The sequence below is a fragment of the Pipistrellus hanaki genome, assembly GCF_964339955.1.
Source record: "Pipistrellus hanaki genome assembly, chromosome: 2".
In the NCBI taxonomy this organism is placed as follows: Eukaryota; Metazoa; Chordata; class Mammalia; order Chiroptera; family Vespertilionidae; genus Pipistrellus; species Pipistrellus hanaki.
Genome location: NC_140504.1, coordinates 188,544,464 through 188,566,335, shown reverse-complemented (window position 1 = coordinate 188,566,335; position 21,872 = coordinate 188,544,464). Strand labels below are relative to the sequence as shown.

Here is a 21,872-nt window from a genome sequence, read left to right as displayed (position 1 = left end):
AATAAAAAGAGAAAAGGATGACTAAAAGGTTAAGTACTGAGGGCCCTTCAACTATATTTGAATTTAACTTTTAAATAATTGGTGTCCCACTTTTTTTTTTTTAAATTATTATAGATATTTCCCCAACAAACAGGGGAGTACCTAGAAGAAAATATATGTATACTCTAAGCTTCCTGAACTGATGCTAAAAGTATTGATATAGGAGTAATAAACTCCAAATTCTAGCTTTGTCCCATAGGAATATTAATTTTTCAATTTTCTTTTCATGGTTTACAGGCAAGGTCAGAGGCATGTCTTATACCAGAGGCCCAGTGCACAAAATTCATGCATGGAGGGTGTGTGTGTCCCTTAGCCTAGTCTGTATCCTCTTCCAATCTGGGATCCCTCGAGGATGTGCGTTTAAATGGGCAGTTGGACATCCCTCCCACAATCCAGGACTGTTGGCTCCAACCACTCACCTGCCTGCCTGATTGCCCCTAACTGTTTCTGTCTGCCAGCCTGATCACCCCCTCACCAGTCCCCTGCCAGCCCAATTGCCCTCCTCTGCAGGCCTGGGTTCCCCTGAACTACCCTCCTCTGCAGGCCTGTTTGCCCCCAACTGCCCTCCCCTACCAGCCTGGTTCCCCCCAACCATCCCCTGCAGGCCTGGTCTCCCTCAAGTGCTCTCCTCTGCAGGCCTGATCTCACCCAACTGTCCTTCTCTGCAGGCCTGATCTCCCCCAACTGCCCTCCCTTGCATGCCTTGCCCCCCACAACTGCCCTCCCCTGCCGGCCATCTTGTGTCCACATGAGGGCGGACATCTTTGGCTCATGGGGGGCATCCATATTTATGTTGAAATGATGGTCAATTTGCATATTACTCTTTTATTAGATAGGATAGTTATTTAAAAATTATTTTAAAAGACAAACTGGTAGCCGAAACCAGTTTGGCTCAGTGGATACAGCTTCAGCCTGCGGACTGAAAGGTCCCGGGTTCGATTCTGGTCAAGGGCATGTACCTTGGTTGCGGGCACATCCCCAGTAGGGGATGTGCAGAAGGCAGCTGATCGATGTCTCTCTCTCATTGATGTTTCAAACTCTCTATCCCTCTCCCTTACTCTCTGTAAAAAAAAAAAAAAAAATCAATAAAATATATTTTAAGATTAAAAAAAAAAAAGTGCTCCTTCTAGTACAGTGAGTATATGAAAGAGGGAAAAACCCACAATTCAGCAAGGGACTAGATTCTTAAAGTGATAAGAAACTTGCTAATGGTTAGAAACAGACAAATGGCATGAAGAGAAGAAACTCACAGTTTAGAATCTTCTTTGGTCATGGAAGCGAATGTAAACATGAGTCCCCCGTGAGGACACAGAAGAGCGCTGTTTCCCACCGACGACACGGGGCTACATCTCGTGGGTTTCCTACTCAAACGAGACAAGGAGGATCAACATACCTCACTACTGCAGGAGCACACAGAACCGTGCTCAGACAACTACTTAAAAATGAGATAGATTCAAAAAGATATTAGAAATTAAATGTTTCTCTGGATTATTCCTTTAACCTAAACGAAAGCTTTTTGAGCACATGCTAGAAAAAGCAAGTAAAAGGTATCATGACCAGAGTCTATGAATTCTTAAAACACTAAAATCAACCCCCCAAAAAGAGAAACAGAAACATTTTGGATTCTACCTGACAAATTTCCGCCATTCTTCTACAAAGAACTGTGACACGATGTAGAGGACATCTGTATCCTAGAACAGGAAATCACATTAAAGCAGCCATCGCTTCATCGCGTTCTGAACTGAATCCTTTAGGGGGGAAATGATTTTCCATGCACTAAGCTTCATGAATAAAATGGAAACACAGCCCGTCACCAAGAAACAGAGTTAGAGTAAAGCCCCCTGATTAGAAAAAAACTAGACAGAGAGAATCAGAGCAGCTCAGGGTTGTCTGGAAACAATACAGCAGAAAAGCCTCTGACACACAAGACGAATTCTCTCCTTGGTTGGGGCCCTTGTACCTCTGGCCAGTTACTAAGACAAGGTCTGCTTTTGTCCTGGAATAGATTCGGGAGCGAAGTCTTTTGCTCGTTTGCAATCATCTTATGTAAGGCTTCGTTTTCTTCCCCTTCTCTTTCTAAAATCTGGAAGAGAATGAAGCCATCAACCATCCCCTGCTGACAGCACGGGGGGACCTGCCTCCCCCCACCCTGGGCCAAAGAGCCAGGCTCCTGCCGGGACGCGGGCGCGGGGAGGAGCCTTGTGCTCAGTACCTTGCACTGCGAACAGCATTCCTTGTGACTGGGGAACTCGGGCGCCTTGGGGAAGTACTGCCGCAGTTTGCTCCAGGCCTCTGGAGAGACAAGCCTCCTTTCGTTTTCAGAGATGCACAACTCCCCTAACAGACACCAAAAAAATTTTTTTTTAACATTTAAACCAAAAACATCAATGGACAGCCTCCAAAGAGGATGTTTCCAATTTCTTAAACCTAAGAAAAATATTCTCTTCTAAAGTGTTTAAATTCTCTCTCTCTTTGGTTTCAGAAGTCTCTGGTTTTATTTTATCTCATTCTAAAGGAGCCGTTCCTGTGTGTCCTTCACTGTATCTGTGGTTGAAAAACCAGGCCATAAAGACAGATGCGTGAGACCAGCGCCGCGCATGTTTCCTGTCTGTCTTCCTGCCGGAGGGGGCTCCCGGGACCCGGGGGGCTCTGCGTGAGGCAGGGCTGCCGAGCAGCACTTGGTCTCCGCCCACCCTCCCTCACAGCTTCCTGCAGGCTGCACTTCCGCCCGTTCGGTCGTGCTGCCTCACTGAAATCGCCCTGAATTAAAGTGGTATTTTCAATTGGTGTCCATTCTCTTAAGTTATGGATTCAGAGTTAAATAATTATCAACTGTACAACTGATAAACTGTGTCCAGACAAGATCCTGTTAGTTTCCTACTGTCATCACCCCAATCCCTGTGGGTCTTTAAAAATCCAGAGAAAAAAACAGGACTGGTCACCACCACCCTTCCTCTTCCCGGAAGGCCGTGCTAACGGCCAAAGGGCAGAAACCTGCAACCTCAGCAGCCCCTGCCTTTCCCCCAACTCTATCCCACTCCACCTGGGGTTCTAGTTTTCATTGATTCAGCTTTTCCTAACTGATGGATTAATGAACTGTCCCTATGTACTGAATGGGTCATTACCCAGAGAACCATCTGGAAGTTCCCAAGGCCATATGTTTTTCTATCCCCGTTTGCCAGGCACCTTCATGTGTGTTAAAATAAAGCTTTCTAAAAACAATGATCATTCTGCCCTAGCCAGTTTGGCTCAATGGATGGAGCACTGGCCTGTGGACTGAAGGGTCCTGGGCTTGATTCCGTTAAAGGGCATATATCTCCACTGCAGGCTCCCAGCCCTGGTCAGGGGACATGGCGGGAGGCAACCACCAATCTATGTGTGTGTCTCTCACATTGGTGCTTCTCCCTGTCTCTCCCTTTCCATTCTGTTCTCTCTGAAAGTCAAATATCCTTGAGTGAGGATTAAAAATAAATAAATAAAATAAAAGTATATATTAAAAATAATCTTGAGACACACACCGGTGAATATCACTGGTTTAAAAAAAAAATGTTTTTACTAAAATAAGTATCTTCTTTGCTTCATGTGTTTTATATAATAATAAACTTAGAATTAGAAAAATTAATATACCTAGGGATGCCACAGCTGAAGAATAATGAAGCTGGACTATGAACCCAGGTATGTTCATTCAAACTCCATAATTTCTAATACCAAAAAATATATCTTCATAACTGCCACCCTTCGCCTCTTATTGACCTTCAAACAATCCCAAGGAATTATCACTTTGCTTTAATAAACTTAATGCCAGAGAAAAATGGGTCACAATGTAAAATTTAACTTTCTTTCTGAATAGGCTATTAACTTAAATTTCCTCTGGGGCTATAAAAACTTAATCCAACATGCATACCCTAAGACACAATTAGGGAATATCTTTAAAAGATTAATTGATTATCCAAGCCTAGTATAGTACATCTTTACAGTGAAATACAATGCAGCCATAATAAGGAAAGGTATATTTCTATGACCTGATTTTCTAGAAAGCACTCCAAGGCAATTAAAAATAATTTTAAGTGTTTTTTTTTTTTCCTTTTCTTCCTTCTTTAAAAAAAAAAAGAAAGAACAGATAATAATTTAATAAAAAAAAATTAAAATAAAAATAAAATAAAAATAAAAAATAAATAAAAATAAAATATAAAAAGAAAGAAAAAGAAAAAAACTCTTCCTCTGTACATGAATGGTATAACCCAATTTGTTTAAAAAAAGGGGAATTCTGTTACAAAAAAATAAGAAAATTCAGCCGAAACCGGTTTGGCTCAGTGGTAGAGCGTCGGTCTGCAGACTGAAAGGTCCCAGGTTCGATTCCGGTCAAGGGCACGTGCCTTGGTTGTGGGCACTTCCCCGATGGGGGGTGTGCAGGAGGCAGCTGATCGATCTCTCATCGATGTTTCTAGCTCTCTCTCCCTCTCTCCTTCCTCTCTGTAAAAAAATTAATAAAATATATATTTTTTTAAAAAAAAGCAGACAGATGAAACATGAAAAATGAATTTTAAATCGGCAAAAGTCAAGAAATAACAAGATTTATTACACTGCACAACTGCCTAGAATTGTGGTCACCTGAAGTACAGGTGGAGCTAAAAACAAAACAAAACAAAACAAAAAACCCGCAATGGATTAGAAGTCTATTGAACAGGCAGTTACTATTTTCTGCCTCCTCTAGATTCTACAGATAGCTGCCCCTCTACCCACAAGGAATACCTTCTCTGGTGACATATGAATCAGCCCTCTGCACCAGGGGCACAAAGCACAGAGAGGAGTGAGGCAATGAGCTGACAGAGGCAGCCTCCCAAGCCCTCTTCTCTCTACCCCAGAACAGGCACAGCCATGGCTGCACTTCCAGGCAGGAGAATGGATGCCTATGGAGAAATCTGAGCAGCCCAAGAGCAGATACTGACATCCGGAATTCCCCAGCGAGGCCCTCCTGGGTGCACCCGGCCTCCACAAGCACCTCACACGAGGGAGGGAGGGAGGGCGGGCCTGCACCAGGGCAGGCCACGGTGAGATGCCAGTGAACACTGGGAATAAAAATCTTACAAGCTGCCAAAAGGCAATGAAAAGAATCAATTACGCATAATGGACAAATGGCACAATGAAAGATAGTGCAAGTCCTTTAAATTTCTGAAGTAATTTGAGAAAATTATGCTCGTAGGTAAAACTATCCATTAAATGTGGTGATCTTGAGCAAATGACTCTTAAATCTCTATGCCTCAGCTTATTTACTCATCAGTACAACTGATATGACGGTAATACTGAACTCTCGGCACTGTTTTATAGACGAGTTAATATCTACACACTTAGAAAACTACCAGCATGGGTATAAACATTCAGAAGATGACTACTATCATCATCTCACTAGTACTTGTATTCAGTACTACCATCACTACCACCATTACCACCACCATCACATTCTAGGAACAAATCTATGTATATAAAAGGCTAGTATGCGAAGTGTCTGACTGTCCAACCGGTTGCTGTGACGTGCAGTGATCAACAGGGGCAGATGCTCAAGGCAGGAGCTGCCAAGCTGCAGTGACTTGGCAGAGGCAGTTCTCGGATGAAACAGAGAGCTGGGAGGTCTCACGGGGCTGCAGAATTCCACCTCTGGCCCAGGGTTATGTTGTTGCTGCGGCACTGGTTTACTGCACATCTGTGTTTATGTTCCACACCCTGTACAACAGCAACTTTGCAGAATGTCTTCTCGCACTCCGGGAATCCTCAGGGGACGGACAGCAGGTTTTGACCTGATCCCTGCAGACCAAGCCAAGGGACCCTTCCTGCCGGAGGAACCCACTCACTCCACAGATGCCAGGGTTGGGGGGATCACAGGAGGTTGGCTCCCGGGCCTGTCCGACCCACCTTGCTCAGTCCCACCCCACAGGCCACCTTCTAATTAACTTCCTTTCTTTTCTTTTTTTTTAAATATATATTTTTATTGATTTTTCACAGAGAGGAAGAGAGAGGGATAGAGAGTTAGAAACGTCAATGAGAGAGAATCATCAGCTGCCTCTTGCACACCCCCTACTGGGGATGTGCCTGCAACCACGGTACATGCCCTTGACCAGAATCGAACCTGGGATCTTTCAGTCCGCAGGCCGACGCTCTATCCACTGAGCCAAACCGGTCCCGGCAACTTCCTTTCAATGAGTACGAATCCATGCACCGGGTCACTAGTTTTAATATAAACCTAATGAGTGAAGTTAATCTGATCTCAGAGACACAGTACATGGACAATTGATGTCCACAAAAACAGTAGTTGAGAACTATCCTTTAGCAAGAAAAGGCTAACAAGTACCAGATCAAGCTAAGGAACTAAAAAGCAGCTCAAGTACAATTTCTGCTGAGGAGTGCAGCACATGTCCTGAAATCACATTCAGCTCTGCCAGGCTTTCTAATCAAAACTGTAATACTGAAATGACAAGATGAGACAGGAGGTGGGAAGACAGAGCAAAAGTCAGTGGGCGAAGGAATGAGTTGACGATCTGAGTTCTGGCACTGTTTCAACAGTAGGACAGATCACAGATCAAGCATTCCTCAGCTCTCAAAAAAGGAAGGCACTCATCCTAGGTCCACATCATGCTGTGAAGGTAAAGTAAGAGATGACAGAAAGCATTTCGAGAAAAACTCATCTACTTTTGGCTATTTACTCCGCCTCCCCCTATTTATTTATTCAATCTGTCTACCACCCAGGAAGCCACTTCTCTCACTTTCGTGCTCCTGCTGTGACTTCAAAGTATAAGGTGGACAAACTGGGCTGTAGGTGATGGGACGGGAAGGAGAGATGGGCTTGGGATGCAGAGACTTAAATCCAAATCCCAGGATGGCCTCCCTCCCCACCTAGCAGTGTGGTAAATGAGAATGCCACTTAGCTAGTAAGCTAAAGCGCAGGGAGACAATATCCAGAAAGACCAGCCTGCAGGACCATTCAGGGGAGCACCGTCACCACTGTCATCAAGGACCCTTGATATAAAAGGGCTAGAGTGCACGAGGGCGAGATATTACGTATTGGTTCATGATGAACCAATGAAGTAAGACCCAAAATTAGGAATTTATTAGGACCAACAAGCATTCTGTGATTGGGCAACATTAGCACACAACAAGAAACACACATGCCCTGGCTGATGGGTAGCTCGGCTGGGCTTTGACAGGTGCACCAAAAGGCTGATCCTCAGTAGCGGGAAGGCAGGAGGCAGCAATTCAACGTTGTGCTCTTACATAGATGTTTCTCTCTCCCTCTCAAAAAAAAAAACAAAAAAACAAAAAACCCGAAAGAAACGCGAAGATGTGGATTAGAAGAAGAAATCAAGTTTTTACTAGGGGTGAGGGGTCCTTACCTAGTAGAAGGCTTTGAGAAGCAGAGACCTGCTTGACTTTCAGAGTGCTAACAGAATAGATTATCATGTCTCATATATAAAGAATCCCTTGCAAAAAATTACTTACTAGTAGTGAGCTCTAACTAGGACCAAATAAATACATAAACAAATAAATAGGAGTGTCTAAGAAACTAAACCAAAAAATACCCATAATAATAATAATAATAATAATAACCCTACCAGTTTTATATTAAAACCCAAATACGCAAATCGATGTGCACTGACCACCAGGGTGCAGAAGCTCAACACAGGAGCTGCCCCCTGGTGGTCAATGTGCTCCCATAGAGGGAGCACCACTCAGGTCAGAAGCAGGCTCGTGGCTGGCGAGCACAGTGGCGGTGATAGGAACCTCCGCAGCAACACTAAGGAACAGTGAGCAGAGAAGTAAGGAGCAACAAGCAGGCAGGCGTAAGGAGGGAGGGGTTCCTGACAGCGAGAGGGCGCATACTGGGATGAGCCGCCCCTTCCCCCACCACCACCAATTTCGTGCACCAGGCCTCTAGTAAGAAACAGATGAACACTGTTCTCAAAGTGTTCAAACTGGACAAAGACAGCCGTGGGAAACAACTAGAAGTCTTCCTTTCCACTCAGATAGCCCTTCAAGGAGACAAGTGACCAAAAAGTTCCCTCTCCACTAAATATAGGAAAAATCCTATTTTGTGTATATATACATATATTGCAAAGACTGAAGAAAAGGTGTGTGAGGCACTGGCCTGAAATCAGGCACTAGAATCTAACAGTTAAGAAGGATATGAGAATAGAAACATCAGAATCAAGTACAGTTTAGAAAAACCATGGCTGCTGTATTATGGCCGAACTCCTAAGAGAAAGTACAAAACAGTTAACAAAATATTTACAATGTGCTCAAGTCTGACACCGGAAGATTTATGCTTCTAGCTTACCATGTGGACACAGAATGTCTTCATTAAAATTTAATTCCTCCTCCTCTTCTTTTCTTTCTTCCTTTGATTCGTCTAATCAAAGGAAACACAGAGAGTAACTTGCTCTGGCTGTTGTATTTAAAGGTCAAAGTAGCAGAGATAATACTCTGCACAATTTTGAACAAAGAAAACGTTAAAACATTCTTAAAATTTGACCCAAGCAATTCCTACACAGTTCTGCTAAGTGTTATATTTCTTTCCTTGAAAAGGAAAGAGGACTATCTGAATGGCAGTTTAACTTTTTAAAGAATTAGATTATGCAAGAAAATGTAGCTTTTTCCCAAAAAATTTAAAAGCAACTTACATATCCTTCCGTTAATTCTAGTCAAGATGTTCAAAATGGTGTCATAACCAAGTTAACCCTTTGCACTCCGCTGTCCCCTCTCAGGGGACATTGGATTTCTAGCATATCACTCGGATGTCCACTCTCAGGGGACATTGCAGTTTATTAGTGATTACGGGGAATTGAGTTATTTCAACGCACTCCGCCGCAAAGTAGCGTCGAGTAGCTGGTAGCCAATGACCAGAATGGTTCGGAGTGCAAAGGGTTAATAATCTACATGTCATGTCGTTCTCTGATTTTAAGGGTTGAACAGAAAGCTTTAGAGGCCAATAAAATAAAAACCTAACCTTTAGTGTCAAACACATATAATAAGAACTTTGCTTATCTTGTTAACATTTCTCTCCCAGTATCTACTTTTCTTACTTGCCCACACTGTATCAACATCAATTTTTAGTTTTATATACAAGGAACATGATCAAATAAGAGAAGTCTTAAGTATCAGGAGATCAGAATAGTTATGATATCTATGGGTTTTCCAAGTTAAGAACACAATACATTTTTAAAATTAATTAATAAAAGAATAATTTGTAAAATGTTAAGAAGTTCAAGTATAGAGAAATGAGCAAAGGAAGGACATAATCAGGTAACTCTGGCATCTGTCATATATGCACAAATAACAACTCAAATATATGAGGAGGGCCGACCTCAGTGATGGTTTTGAAAGATATAAGCCTTGACACTGCTAAGTCATTTTTCATCTTCATCAGTCTGGGGAAAAAATGGATGTGACTGATGTACTCTTTACATTGACGAAAGCATGAGGAAATAACTTCTGGAGGAAATTTACCACTGTGTGTCAGTTTATAGCAATTATATATGGAGATAATTCTCTGGTCCAGGAATTTCTACAAATTCATTTGAACTTCAAATTTAAGTGTTAAAAATCATAGTTTAAAACTAATAATGGCTTTGGTGTTTTTATTTTCTCAAAGGGGTATTGACACCAAGGCCACACCAAGCAAAATGGAATGATATATGGTTGAATGCAGAAAATGAAAGTATTTCAGTAAAATGGTTAAGAATATTAAAATGGTAAAAATACATGTAAATAATATTTGAAGATGAGAAAAATTAAGTGAAATAATTGCTTATGGATCACTAATTTACCTCTGAATTAGTAAACTGATCAAACATCTAGTTTCCATTTTTAATCTAAAAATAGTTCCTATGCCTTAATCTTCCTTGATATCTTATAAAATGTTGGTTATAAAATTAAGTTTAGTGGTTTGCTGAGACTAACATAATTTCCTATTTGAAAGCATAGCTTTAAAACAAAAACAAAACTCAGCCCTAACCGGTTTTGCTCAGTGGATAAGGGTCCTTGGTTGCAGGCACGTACCCAGTAGGGGGTGTGCAGGAGGCAGCTGATCGATGTTTTTAACTTTCTATCCCTCTCCCTTCCTCTCTGTAAAAAAAAAAAAAAAAAAAAAAAAGCTATCCAAAAGCTGCCCGCTCATCCGAAGCCCAGGCTCCTCTACTTGAGGAAGGCAGCCTGTCAGTGAGGCCGATAATCCACAACCAACATGTCCTGGCCTTACAGCACACTCTGCAGCTGGCAGCAGTCCCCCCTTTCTGAGCTGCTGGACCTTTGACCCTTGCTCGATGTCATTAGCTTAAACACTTTTCATTTGTTATGAGGCATTTTTTTTAGAGCTGTAGGCTTAATAAAAATGTTCTTTAAAATCACAGGGATTGGAATCAAACCAATTTTACTAAAAACAAATGTTTACAGTTTTGTGATAGAATTCACGCCACAGACACAGGTTCTAGAAGGTACCTTTATTCAAGGTGTTGCCGTTCATTTTTCCGTTGCTTTGGTCTGCGTCACCATCTTGCTCATCGAGCTGCTCAAGAGCCAGCTGGCGCCAGCTGCGCAAGGACGATTTTCCCACCCAAAAGCCATCGCTGCTGGGAACAGAGAGAAAGTGAAATCATGCGTGTCCCGTTCCCTCACATCCTCCCCTCCCTTTCCTTCCCTCTAAAGGCCACAACTAAAAGGAATCTCAAATATTCAAAGTCTGCTGGTATGTACACAATTTCTCTAACCCACTTCCTCATTTAGGCCATTTTTACTCCTTATTACTGAACTGCAGGTAGTTTTCCATCCTAAACCTCACCCTGCTTCTCCTAATCCTCATTTACATTTATTCCGGTCACATCAATCAACTGGCTGCTTTCTTTCACTTGATTACTATTCACAATCACATACAGCTGTGCCTCTAAGTATACACAGACGCACTCACATATATATACATCCATGTCTACACATAAACACACATTTAGGCTGTTTGTGGAATGACTAAAAACGGTCAACTAGATTAATCTTTGTTTGGGTAATACACAACTTAAAAAAAAAAATCCAGACATAATAAATGCCATCTGACTCTATTGTATCTGAATCCACAGGTACTATAGGGAGTGTGAGTGTGTGTGTGTGTTGGGGGGGGGGGGGGGGTGTTGTTTCCCCGCTCAGCATACTCTAAAACATGGTGGCCAAACTTCCAGACTCACGGACCACCAGTTGGCGACCACTGCTCTAAAGGACCCTGGATGTTCCTTTCCTTTCTTTCTTTCTCAATTGGATTGACTGGGCTGCATGTTTCTCACAAGGATGTCTGCTGGGTACCATTTGTTAACACACATACTTCATTCTGTAGATCTCAGGCGGACACCACCAGACCAGGCAGTATGAAGTTGCACCACGGCTTTCCATAATTCCATGCCTAAACACAGGCATGCACCCCTGCCTTGTTCTGACCTGGCCTCAGGTCCACATCTCTGATTCCGTCTTTCTAATGATGGGATACTGTCGCAAAGGCTGTGTGACTCAGCTTTCTGTGTCTTTACCACACTGGCAGTCACAGCAAAACTTGATGTGGCTCTGCCATGCATATCATCACACTTCTTTCTTTAAAAAAAATCCAATTCCCTCTTATCTAAAAATAATCAGCTACCGGGTTAGTTCTTCTAATTGTTTTTTCTTAGTTTATCATAAACAATATACATGGTGAAACATACCCCTTTATTGTTGTTTTTAGCAGATTAGTAACAGTTTTATAATCTTCATTTAGTTGGTTCTTCAGACGCAACATACGACAGCGTTCTACTACACACTCCTTGCACAGGGCTTTCACTAGGGCCAGAGAGAATGAAAGAAAATAGTTTACTCACGTACAGATTTCCTGTCAAGAAAATGTTTCACCATTTCAGGAAACACAAAAGAATTCTAAACCAAGGTCACAAATGCTGACAACACAGCAAATTAATATGTATCACCCTCGCTGTTTCGCTCAGTGGATAGAGAGCGACAGCCAACGGACTCAAGGATCCCGGATTCAATCCCCAGTGGGGAGGTGTGCAGGAGGCAGCCAATCAATGATTCTCTTTCATCACTGATGTTTCTCTCCCCCTCTCCCTTCTTCTCTAAAATCAATAAAGATATTTTTTTAAAAAGACAGTGGTTTCTAAACATTAAAAAAAACAAACAAACAAAAAAACCCTACAGCAGAAAGTACAGGTTTAGAAGATAGGTGATTTCAATTTTTAATACAATGAATTCAATTCACTCTACCTAAAATGTTTATATCTATTTATGAAATCAGTATTTTTAACATTAGTGAAATATTCTACCTTTTTTTCCCTATCTTTCTTCCTCTCCCTTCTTCTCTGAAATCAATAAAAATATTTTTTAAATAGATATATATCCTAAATTATTTTGTAATGTTAATATCAACATAATAACACTGTTATAAGAGGTAAAATGCTATATGTCAAAACTATCTGTCCCATGAAATGCAATTTTGGATGCCAATTTCACAAGACACCAATCAAATAATGGTGCGGTGGGGAGTCAGTGCATCTGACAACCATGAATGTAATGTTAAACGTTTTAAGAGGTTCACGGGAACACTTCAAAGCCCAGAACAGGAAAGGGAAAACAAAAAGCAAGGCCTGCTATAAAGCACAGTGCCAGGAATCATAGCAATTTTACTTTTTGGAAGATCATCCCATTGCTATTTATTGATTGTGAATCAAAAAAACAGAAAACTCCAGATGCACACAAGCCCTGGAGCACATAGTTAAGTGCCAGTTTTTATGCAGAAGTGGGACATGGTCAGAAAATAGCATTTATTTTAGGGGGCGGGCGGGAAGGGGTAGTGTTTTCGTTTATTAGAGTAGAATCACACAGATTCCATCCATAAGCTAAGTAACAACGTGCACATCACATACTGTTAGAAGTCACTATAGCAGGGATGCGTAAGATCTATAATCAACTAGACCAGGCTTCGAGGACTTGGATTTAAAAAATAAATATATATTGCTGAAGCCGGTTTGGCTCAGTGGTAGAGCGTTGGTCTGCGGACTGAAAGGTCCCAGGTTCGATTCCCGTCAAGGGCATGTGCATTGGTTGCGGGCACATCCCCGGTAGGGGGTGTGCAGGGGGCAGCTGGTCGATGTTTCTCTCTCATTGATGTTTCTGGCTCTCTATCTGTCTCCCTTCCTCCTCTCTATGAAATATCAATAAAATATATTTTAAAATATATATATATATATATATATATATATATATATATATATATATATATATATTGCCGAAACCAGTTTGGCTCAGTGGATAGAGCCTCAGCCTGTGGACTGAGAGGTCCCAGGTTCGATTCCAATCAAGGGCATGTACATTGGTTGCGGGCACATCCCCAGTAGGAGGTGTGCAGGAGGCAGCTGGTCCATGTTCCTTTCTCATTGATGTTTCTAGCTCTCTATCCTTCTCTCTTCCTCTCTGTAAAAAAATCAATAATATATATATATATATATATATATATATATATACACACACACACACACACACACACTACATTTTTTTAGAGACAGAAAGCATCAATTTGTTTTCCCATTTATTACATGCATTCACCGGTTGATTCTTGTATGTGCCCTGACCAGGGGTCAAACCTGCACTCCTGGTGCATCAGGTGATGCTCCAAATGACCTACCCAACCAGGGCTCAAGCATAAAGCAACAAAATCCTACCAGATGATTTTCTCAAAAGTATCCTATTCCGTCTGCTTCGAAAAAGATAAAAGCCCATTGAGCAGTACCAGTTTCTTTCCTAACACCATAAGTATACCATGTATAATGCTACTTCTGCTTTCTTTAGCAAATCCTTCTTGCAGTTTAAGGAACCTTTAGTCTGGCTTAGATTGGGTCTAGTGACCATGGAGACCACGTGATGAGGCCCTACAGCATCACTCTTTTTAAAGCAGAGAAGACATCGGAAATTACCAGTGAGTCTCGGTCCTCCTCCGTATCTACTGTAGAAAACGTCAGCTGCATATTCGGATATCCTCTTCATGATCGATATTTTATCGGGATGCAGCTTGTCATGGGAACAAAGGCAGGCGTGGTTATCGATAGGCTTGGTAGGTGTCGACTCATCCAGCCACTTCTGCAGCCACTCGAGAGAGACAAACTCATAGGGCTCTGAGAAGAGAGCAAGGGAAAGAGCCTATGTATTTTCACAGCTTTTTAACTACGTGATACATTCATTTTTCTCAAAAGACAATGCAAACTCTGTCCAAAGTTCGCAGAATCAGAATCATTGCTGAGGGGAAATGTTGGATACATATGACACAGAGCTCCATTTAACTACCCTATCCTTCCTTCCTCTGGCTTCAAGCTGCTGTGTGACGGGGGTGAATCTGCTGAGTGCCTAGGGGATCGGCTGGTATTATTAACCACATTCTACAAAAGAGGTATCCACAGAGAGAAGTGTCTTGCTTGATAGCACAGCAGAGCTTTGATCAGGACACCGTGATTGTTGTTGACAAGCCGCTCCATGCTGGCTCGCAAATCACATAACCTCATCCCCTACTGTGTATTCCATAAAACCCTTTTCATCAATCCTTTTCGTCAATACATAACATACATCTGAAAAGTAAAAGAAGCCTGACTGAGTTCTAAGTCAGAGATTAACCCCATCGGCGATAACCGCACTTTAACGGGCCTGTTTCAATCACTGAACTTTTCTTCATCCAAGATGATATGGGCATATGGAGGACGAGGTAACTGATTTCCCCACCCAATCCATATCATCATCTATTTATTATTTGTTTCAAGGAAATAAGCGATTTTAAATGAATTCCAGGATGAAATGCACTAGAATTGAATTTCAATTTGAAGTAGTAAAAATTAAGAAAAAAACAAACACCTCAACGTGAGTTTTAATTTGGGAAAACAAGAGTCCCTGAGTTCCCTACAAGCCAAAATTAAAGGTAAAGGGCCAGCTTTGATTACTTACAAAGATCTCCAGTGAGTCCAAGCATAAAACATAGAAGAAAACATACAGAGGTTGAATTTATATATTTGTATTATATACTACTTCTGATGAGATCTGAGGGATGGACAGTTCACCTCAAAGCCCATTTGTGAGCAATTTTATACCTCTCTCGAGTTACAAATCTAGAAAACTAACTCCCATCTTACGTTTAGCATAAAACATTTCAACATTTACAAAAACAAAGTTCAGGATTTCTGGATGCTTGTTTGTGCTAAAACTGTACTGATCAGCTCAGACACGGCTGCAGAGGAAGAGCAGGTGACTGACTACAAGCTGATTCCAAGGTCTAATCCAAGTTCTGCCACCAAGAGACTGAACTTGAGCAAGTCACTTAAACTCTCCATGCTTCATATCTTTTATTTGTAAAATGAAGATAATAATACCTGCCTTCTACCTACCTCACAGGGATGTTGTTGAATATAAAAGATAAGATATGTGAAGCATTTTGAGCTTTTTGGAAGAAAAGAGATACAGAAAAGTTAATTATACAATTCATACAATATATAAAAGAGGAGACCTTAAGATTTAGTAGAGGTAACATGGCCATGGCATTTCACAACATATAATGATATGGTTAATGAAATTTAAAATACCTCTCATTGTTATTTGCCATTTATCAAGTTTAACTTGGCAGGGATCGAGTTAAGAAAGTGAAATCCCTCTCTAAGAAAGGAAAAATCAAAGTCTTAGCATGTCTGACTTTCCCCCCCGCATATAGTCACATCAATTAAAATTTAGTAATCTGAAGGCTGTCAAAGGCGGGAAAACGGGATTTCCACACAGAGCAACTTTCAAGAAGGATTCACCAGGTGTTCTTGTTTCCCCCACAGCTGGGGAAGTATCTGCTGTTTCTAAATGAAAAAATAAGCCATGAGAGTCTTGACCTTTATAAGAAATATAGGGAAACTAAAAGAGCAAATAGCACTGCTTGCCAGGGGGTGACTGCTGGGTCAAAGCCCAGAGCGCCTCTATCCCGGCCCATGCAATAGCAATGGGACTCCGAGGCGATTGGTTCCGGACATTTTCCAATCCCCATACCAGGGTGAACTTCCCAGTGAAGCTTCCTGTTTGGGTTCAGTGCACTACATGAAGATTAGAAAAATCACGTGTGGTGTATAGTGTGGAACAGAGCGGAGACTGGGCCTATAATTCTGGTGTAAATCTATAGTCCCCAGGTGTGCAGATTTGGGCGCCAGTTTCAGTGTGCTGAGAAACCCATGGAAGGGAAGTGACTGAGCTCTTTCTTTCCACTTTCCATCCCCATCACATTAGAGTTGGATCAATCTCTGCCCAGAGCGTCCCTGGCAGTCAAGGTCTAGCATCCGTTTTAATGGTTAGGTCAGAATCCACTTATGGAGCACTTTTTACACCACAGATGTTTCTGCCCGAAAGAAAGGCTCCTGGGAGGTTCTCAAAGACGTGCTCTGCTTCTGTGATTCGCAAACTACCTAAGCATTGCCTTCCAGAGGCATGGGTAAGCCAACTCGCCAAATGGCGATAAACACTCTTTTTAATGATCAATCTGGAGATAACACACTGTATAAAATCTCAGCATTTGACAAACCAGCAAAGCTTATTGTTACAATATTTACCAAAGGGAAATGCACATTTGGGTTCAAAGTTATAATATTTTAATGCCTGGATTTTGAACAAAATATTTTCTTTTGGAGCATTATTCAGTCTATAAAGATTGAGTCATTAAAAAATATTTAAAATACTTTATCTACAGATAATTTAAGATTATTTTACTACAGCACAGTCCTTACAGATGGAATGAAAACAGCCAAGAGAAGCATAAGCATGCGCTGACTTGACATCTTTGGACCATGCGGATTTATAAAGAGTGGTTCCAAAGAGCATTTTCCTTCAGACTCCGCAAATCCCTTTCTCTTGTCCAATGAATAATGAAAACGGACTAAAGTTCAATAAATTGACTCCCGGTTCCGAACTCCAATGACTGAATTTACAACTTTGAATCATATGTTCATTTCCAAATCATTTCCAAGAAAATTAAGGTCAGTTTTTAATTCTTTAGGACAATCCCAACCTTTGAAACAGAGAGACAGTAATAGTTTACAAAGAAATCTCAGAATCAAATCATTTACGAAGAACTTTTAAGCCCTGTCCGGTGTGGCTCAGTTGGTTGGAGCATTGTCCAGTACACGGAAGATTTTGGGTTCAGTTCCCTATCAGGGCACATACCTACATTGCACATGTGATCATCTGTCAGGACCTATAGGCGAGGCAACCAATCCATGTTTCTCTCTCCTTTCCCTTCTCTCTAAAAATCAATGAATATATCCTCTGGTGAGGATTTAAAAATAAAGAACTTTTACGAGGTATTCCTCAGATTTAGTCATTTATATTCATCTTTTGTTTAAAGTTCTAAGAGTAATGGAGAATTAAGATTATAAAAAAGACAAAATACGTAAGTACAATTATGCTTTAGTGTTTATGTTCTAAAATTAGGATTAAATTGCCTCTCTTAAGTAGAAATTGGGTTTAGAGGAATTCGTGTCTATGAAAGGACTAAGACAATATATTTCTACAAATGGCATACCAGCTTTAAAAAGTTGAGGTTTCCTTTTTATATTAAATTTCAAATTAATCCTAAGAAATAGTACTCATATTAATAAGAATGCCCGTTAATACTGCAAGGGTACAAAGTACAAGGAAACCAAATAGACTGGGCTGCCTCCATAGTAACCCAATCCAATTTGTCCTTCAGTTGCTATCTCACAAAATAGGAATATCTATTTTGTCTCATATGAAGAGTGCTGACCTAAATCTTATAATTAAGAGCTTCCCATTTTGAAAAGTACATGATAATGAAAGTTATATGAAATGCTACACATCACATTAGTGCTGGTTTACATGGCAATTTTATAGCATACAAGGCTGGCATTAGTGAGTTATAAGACGGGGAAGGGAAAAGTTCGTACACATTTGTGAACATAGAACAAGGCACTCAATGGCAACAGTGCTGTCCCAGAATATCTTACAGACCAGCTCCAGCAGGTAACCTTTGGTACAGCTCCTTAACCTCTTCGTGCTTTGCTTTGCCTTTGTCCACACTTTGCTTACGCATCTCGGCCATTTCCACACACCACTCTTCAAACTTGGAATTATCCCGATCTACCAGCTCTTGAAGAAAGGCTGTTCAAAACAGAAAGAAAAAACAAAACCACTTTATCCCGTTTCCAGAAACCGAACCACGCTGGTCTCTAAATTACATAAAACGCTGGCTCATATTTTGGAGGCAGTTTCCTACTGTGGTCTCCTTTTCTGTTAGAGACCCCCAACCTGAAGGCAAACGTGAAACTGAACAGACACTAGAGTGAGTCCCCACCTGGCTATCCATGGTATTACAGCCAACCAGAACCATCAGACGGCTCGAAACACAACTTTAAGATACATGCTACTGCCCTGGCCTTTATGGCTCAGTTGGGTGCCATCCTGTGCACCGAAAGGTTGCCGGTTTGAGTTCCGGTAAAGGCACATACCCAGGTTTTGGTTCATTCCCCTGGGGTTCATGTGGGAGACAGTGATGCTATTATCTGACATTAATGTTTCTCTCTCAAAACCGTAATAACATGTTTAAAAACACAATACAACACAACACAACACACAACACACACACACACACACACACACACACACACACACACACACGGTGCTACAGAGCACAGAACAGTATAGACAAAATGGCAACTAAAGAATTCTACAGGCCAGTAGCAACTCTTCTTTTTTGAAATCTAGAAAATACTTACAAATTGAACAAAATAAAACCAAATTGTGGTTTTAATGTGTTTTTATTTGATTTCAGAGAAAGAGGGAGAAAAATCAATGGTGAGATAGATCACTGATCTACTGCTTCCTGCACTCCCCGCTCTGGAGATATCAAGGCATGTGCTCTGACCGGGAATCAAACCATGGCCTCCTGATTCATAGGCTGACGCTCAACCACGGAGCCACGCCAACCAGACCCAATCTGCTCATTAAATACTTCTGGATTGCCTATTGGATTTTTTTAAATTGCATTTTTTGGGGGGGAGGGGAGGAGATTTTTTGTTTGTTTTTGTAGGAGGTTAGGGAGGTTCAATGGAATAGTTCTGTTAAAGGATGCCCTATTTTAAAAACTCACTACGTTAGAGTAAATTTATAATGATTATATCTACTTTCACCAATACTAACAATATAAAATCAATCAACCTATATTAACAACAAAAACAGTCTGTTCCTGTCCCTGACCTTCCAGCATGGCGTTCTAAGATACTCCCTGACACAATAATGGGAAGCGGCTTACCTGGTACCTGGACAGACGTGTTGGGCTTTTCTTGAGTCTGAAGTCTATAAACCAACATGTATGCGTTCCGAGAGCAGTGAGTTCCTTTGCCACACTTCGGTTTACGTGTCTGGGACTTGGAAGGTTCTGCTGAGGGAAAGAAATCAAAGATGATTAAATCAGAATGCCTCGTTTGTTTATTCTTTCATGGGGGTGGCGTGGACTTAAAAACAAATCCTATAATATATGATCAAGAAACTTTTATATGATCTAAAACATTAAAATGCAGCACAAATTTAGCAGGCTCTACAGATGTATGACTCTTTAAAAAGGTTTCCTCCCTCCACCCCCACTACCTTGCCTGCCATATTCCATTCTCAAAAAATGGCAAGTAGTGTTTTTCATGAGACCATACCTGGAACAACAATAAAAGTACTACTACTTGGGTTTTATTTTAATATTGGCCTTAAATTATAAAAATAAATCCAGACTTAATTCAATTGCCCAAAGAAATAAAATTAATATACACACACACACTCTCCAAGACACTCTAACATGAAATGTTCTACCTGGCCTATGAATACCTACTATTCTTGTAAGAGTGTTTTCTATATTTAAATCACAAGAATAATTGGCACATGGAGATCTGTAGAAAGATTGTCCACATGCCTTGAAAGCCAGCAAAGCCAGCCAACTGCCATGCTCCTCCGATTCTTTGGAAAAGTGGTTCTGATCCATTAAAAAACAGTGGCACGAAGACACACGCTCATTCCCATTCCTTTCCCCTTATTTAGATCCCGTCCAAATCTCACCGAAAAATGACAACTGGAAAACCTCAGAGAAATGGCTCCTACTGGGAAAACCATGTACTCCCTTCAGGGAATAAATGCTTCAGGGAATAAACGGGTATTTTGGCCTAAGAAAACTATGTTGATGAGAGCTCCATACTAAGATACTATTTCAAGAAGTACTTTTTAAGGCAGACTCATCACTACAAAATGGCAAAAAGCTTCCTCCCCAGAGGTGCTGCTCCCCGCTCCATGGTTGGGATAAGACATTCAACAGGAAGGAGTAGGTACGGTCCTTGAAGCAAAGTTCCCTTGCTATAATTAATGCCAAAAATAAATTTCCCGACCCAGAGAAAAGGACTACAAATCCTACATATTAAATCTACTGGCCATCATGTTTAGTTTAATACTTACCATCGCCTCTGTCTCTCCCAATTAACCTGATAACTGAAAACATTTAAATATTTGCCTTCAAACATGACACTATGGAAACCACCTCTGGAGCAAAATCTTTTTTTTTTTTTTTAATTCAAGCATTGCTAATAAAAGATGTTCAGAGATTATGTTTAATAAATACAAATATCCTTGACAGCCCATACAATCTTGGACCATAATAACTTATCACAAATATTTCCGGCAAAAAAATATTTATATTTTAAAAGGGCACTCACAACTTAAAGGTTTTACCTAGATCTTCCTCAATCCCTAGTTGTAATTTCTTCCCCTCCATCTTTTCTATGTCTTCATCGTTAAACTTATACCATTCGCCGGACTGTGGATCTTTCACGTGGGCGATGTAGTGGCCGGAATAAGCACTCACTCCTCTGTGTATGAGAACTGCACTGAGTTCATACACATAGGATCCACCTAGGAAAGGAGAAAGTGAAAATAAAATTTGGGGTAACAATATTTTTTCTTGTACTCTAAGCCTAAATGATAATGAATACAATTCTTTATGCATCTGATAGAATCCTAAACATGTCACCTAAGATTAAAAGAAATTAAGACTTACATGATAATATAAGCTCACTATATTAATTCTTCATCCCTTCATAGACAGAGGAAAAGCTGTGGCATCCTGGGTACTCAGGGTTACAAAGTTACTCGGTGTTATACTTTGCCTTTCCCGGGTAATTTGCCTGAGTCATATACTTACCAAAATTCTGTTCAAATTCTCCAACTTGTTACAAAAATCAATTACGCAAACTAATGAAAGATGACTGCAAAAGTAAAAATCTACTGCTTATGTAATAGGACAATGTTTTCGGGGGGGCGGGGGGGGGGGAGGAAGTCATTAAGAAAACCTGCCTTTCACAATAGGTATAGGGAAGACAACTGGATATGAGAGAAAACATTAAAAATCTATACTGATTCTTCACTCAGATTTCTTCATAAGCATTAAGTTCCTATTCTCCTTTAAATAAACAAGGCCTACACAACCAATCAATGATTCTCTTATCACTGATATTTCTATCCCTCTCTACTTCTCCCTTCCTTTCTGAAATCAATAAAAAAAATAATAATTAAAAAAAAATAAAGCCTACACATCAGCCTGTTGTGCCAGTGGTTTGTGTAAGAAGGCTTTATTTATCTATACAGCAATATATGAGCAAATGAATATTTATATTTTAGGATACAACAAAGTATTTTAAAGTTAGAATATATACTTTAAAGATTGTAAACTTAACACATTATTTGTGTTGGAAAAAAATCACTTCTAC

At 40.7% G+C, this 21,872-nt stretch overlaps 1 protein-coding gene across 7 annotated transcripts in view; it reads right to left on the bottom strand.

Moving 5' to 3' along the window:
- Positions 1-21,872, bottom strand: part of USP48 (ubiquitin specific peptidase 48) — a 66,651-nt gene that overhangs the window by 18,683 nt on the left and 26,096 nt on the right. For 2 of the 7 annotated variants that reach the window (XM_084874860.1, XM_084874863.1), the window contains 11 exons: positions 20,839-21,018; positions 19,385-19,513; positions 18,085-18,234; positions 14,025-14,222; positions 11,766-11,880; positions 10,525-10,652; positions 8,366-8,437; positions 2,252-2,376; positions 2,000-2,122; positions 1,669-1,730; positions 1,290-1,400 (listed from right to left, as the gene is read on the bottom strand). In XM_084874860.1, the coding sequence (XP_084730986.1) occupies positions 1,290-1,400; positions 1,669-1,730; positions 2,000-2,122; positions 2,252-2,376; positions 8,366-8,437; positions 10,525-10,652; positions 11,766-11,880; positions 14,025-14,222; positions 18,085-18,234; positions 19,385-19,513; positions 20,839-21,018 (1,393 nt within the window). Of the gene's footprint in view, positions 1-1,289; positions 1,401-1,668; positions 1,731-1,999; positions 2,123-2,251; positions 2,377-8,365; positions 8,438-10,524; positions 10,656-11,765; positions 11,881-14,024; positions 14,223-18,084; positions 18,235-19,384; positions 19,514-20,838; positions 21,019-21,872 lie in introns of all 7 variants that reach the window. The other 5 variants (XM_084874858.1, XM_084874859.1, XM_084874862.1 and 2 more) reach the window with 3 other exon arrangements.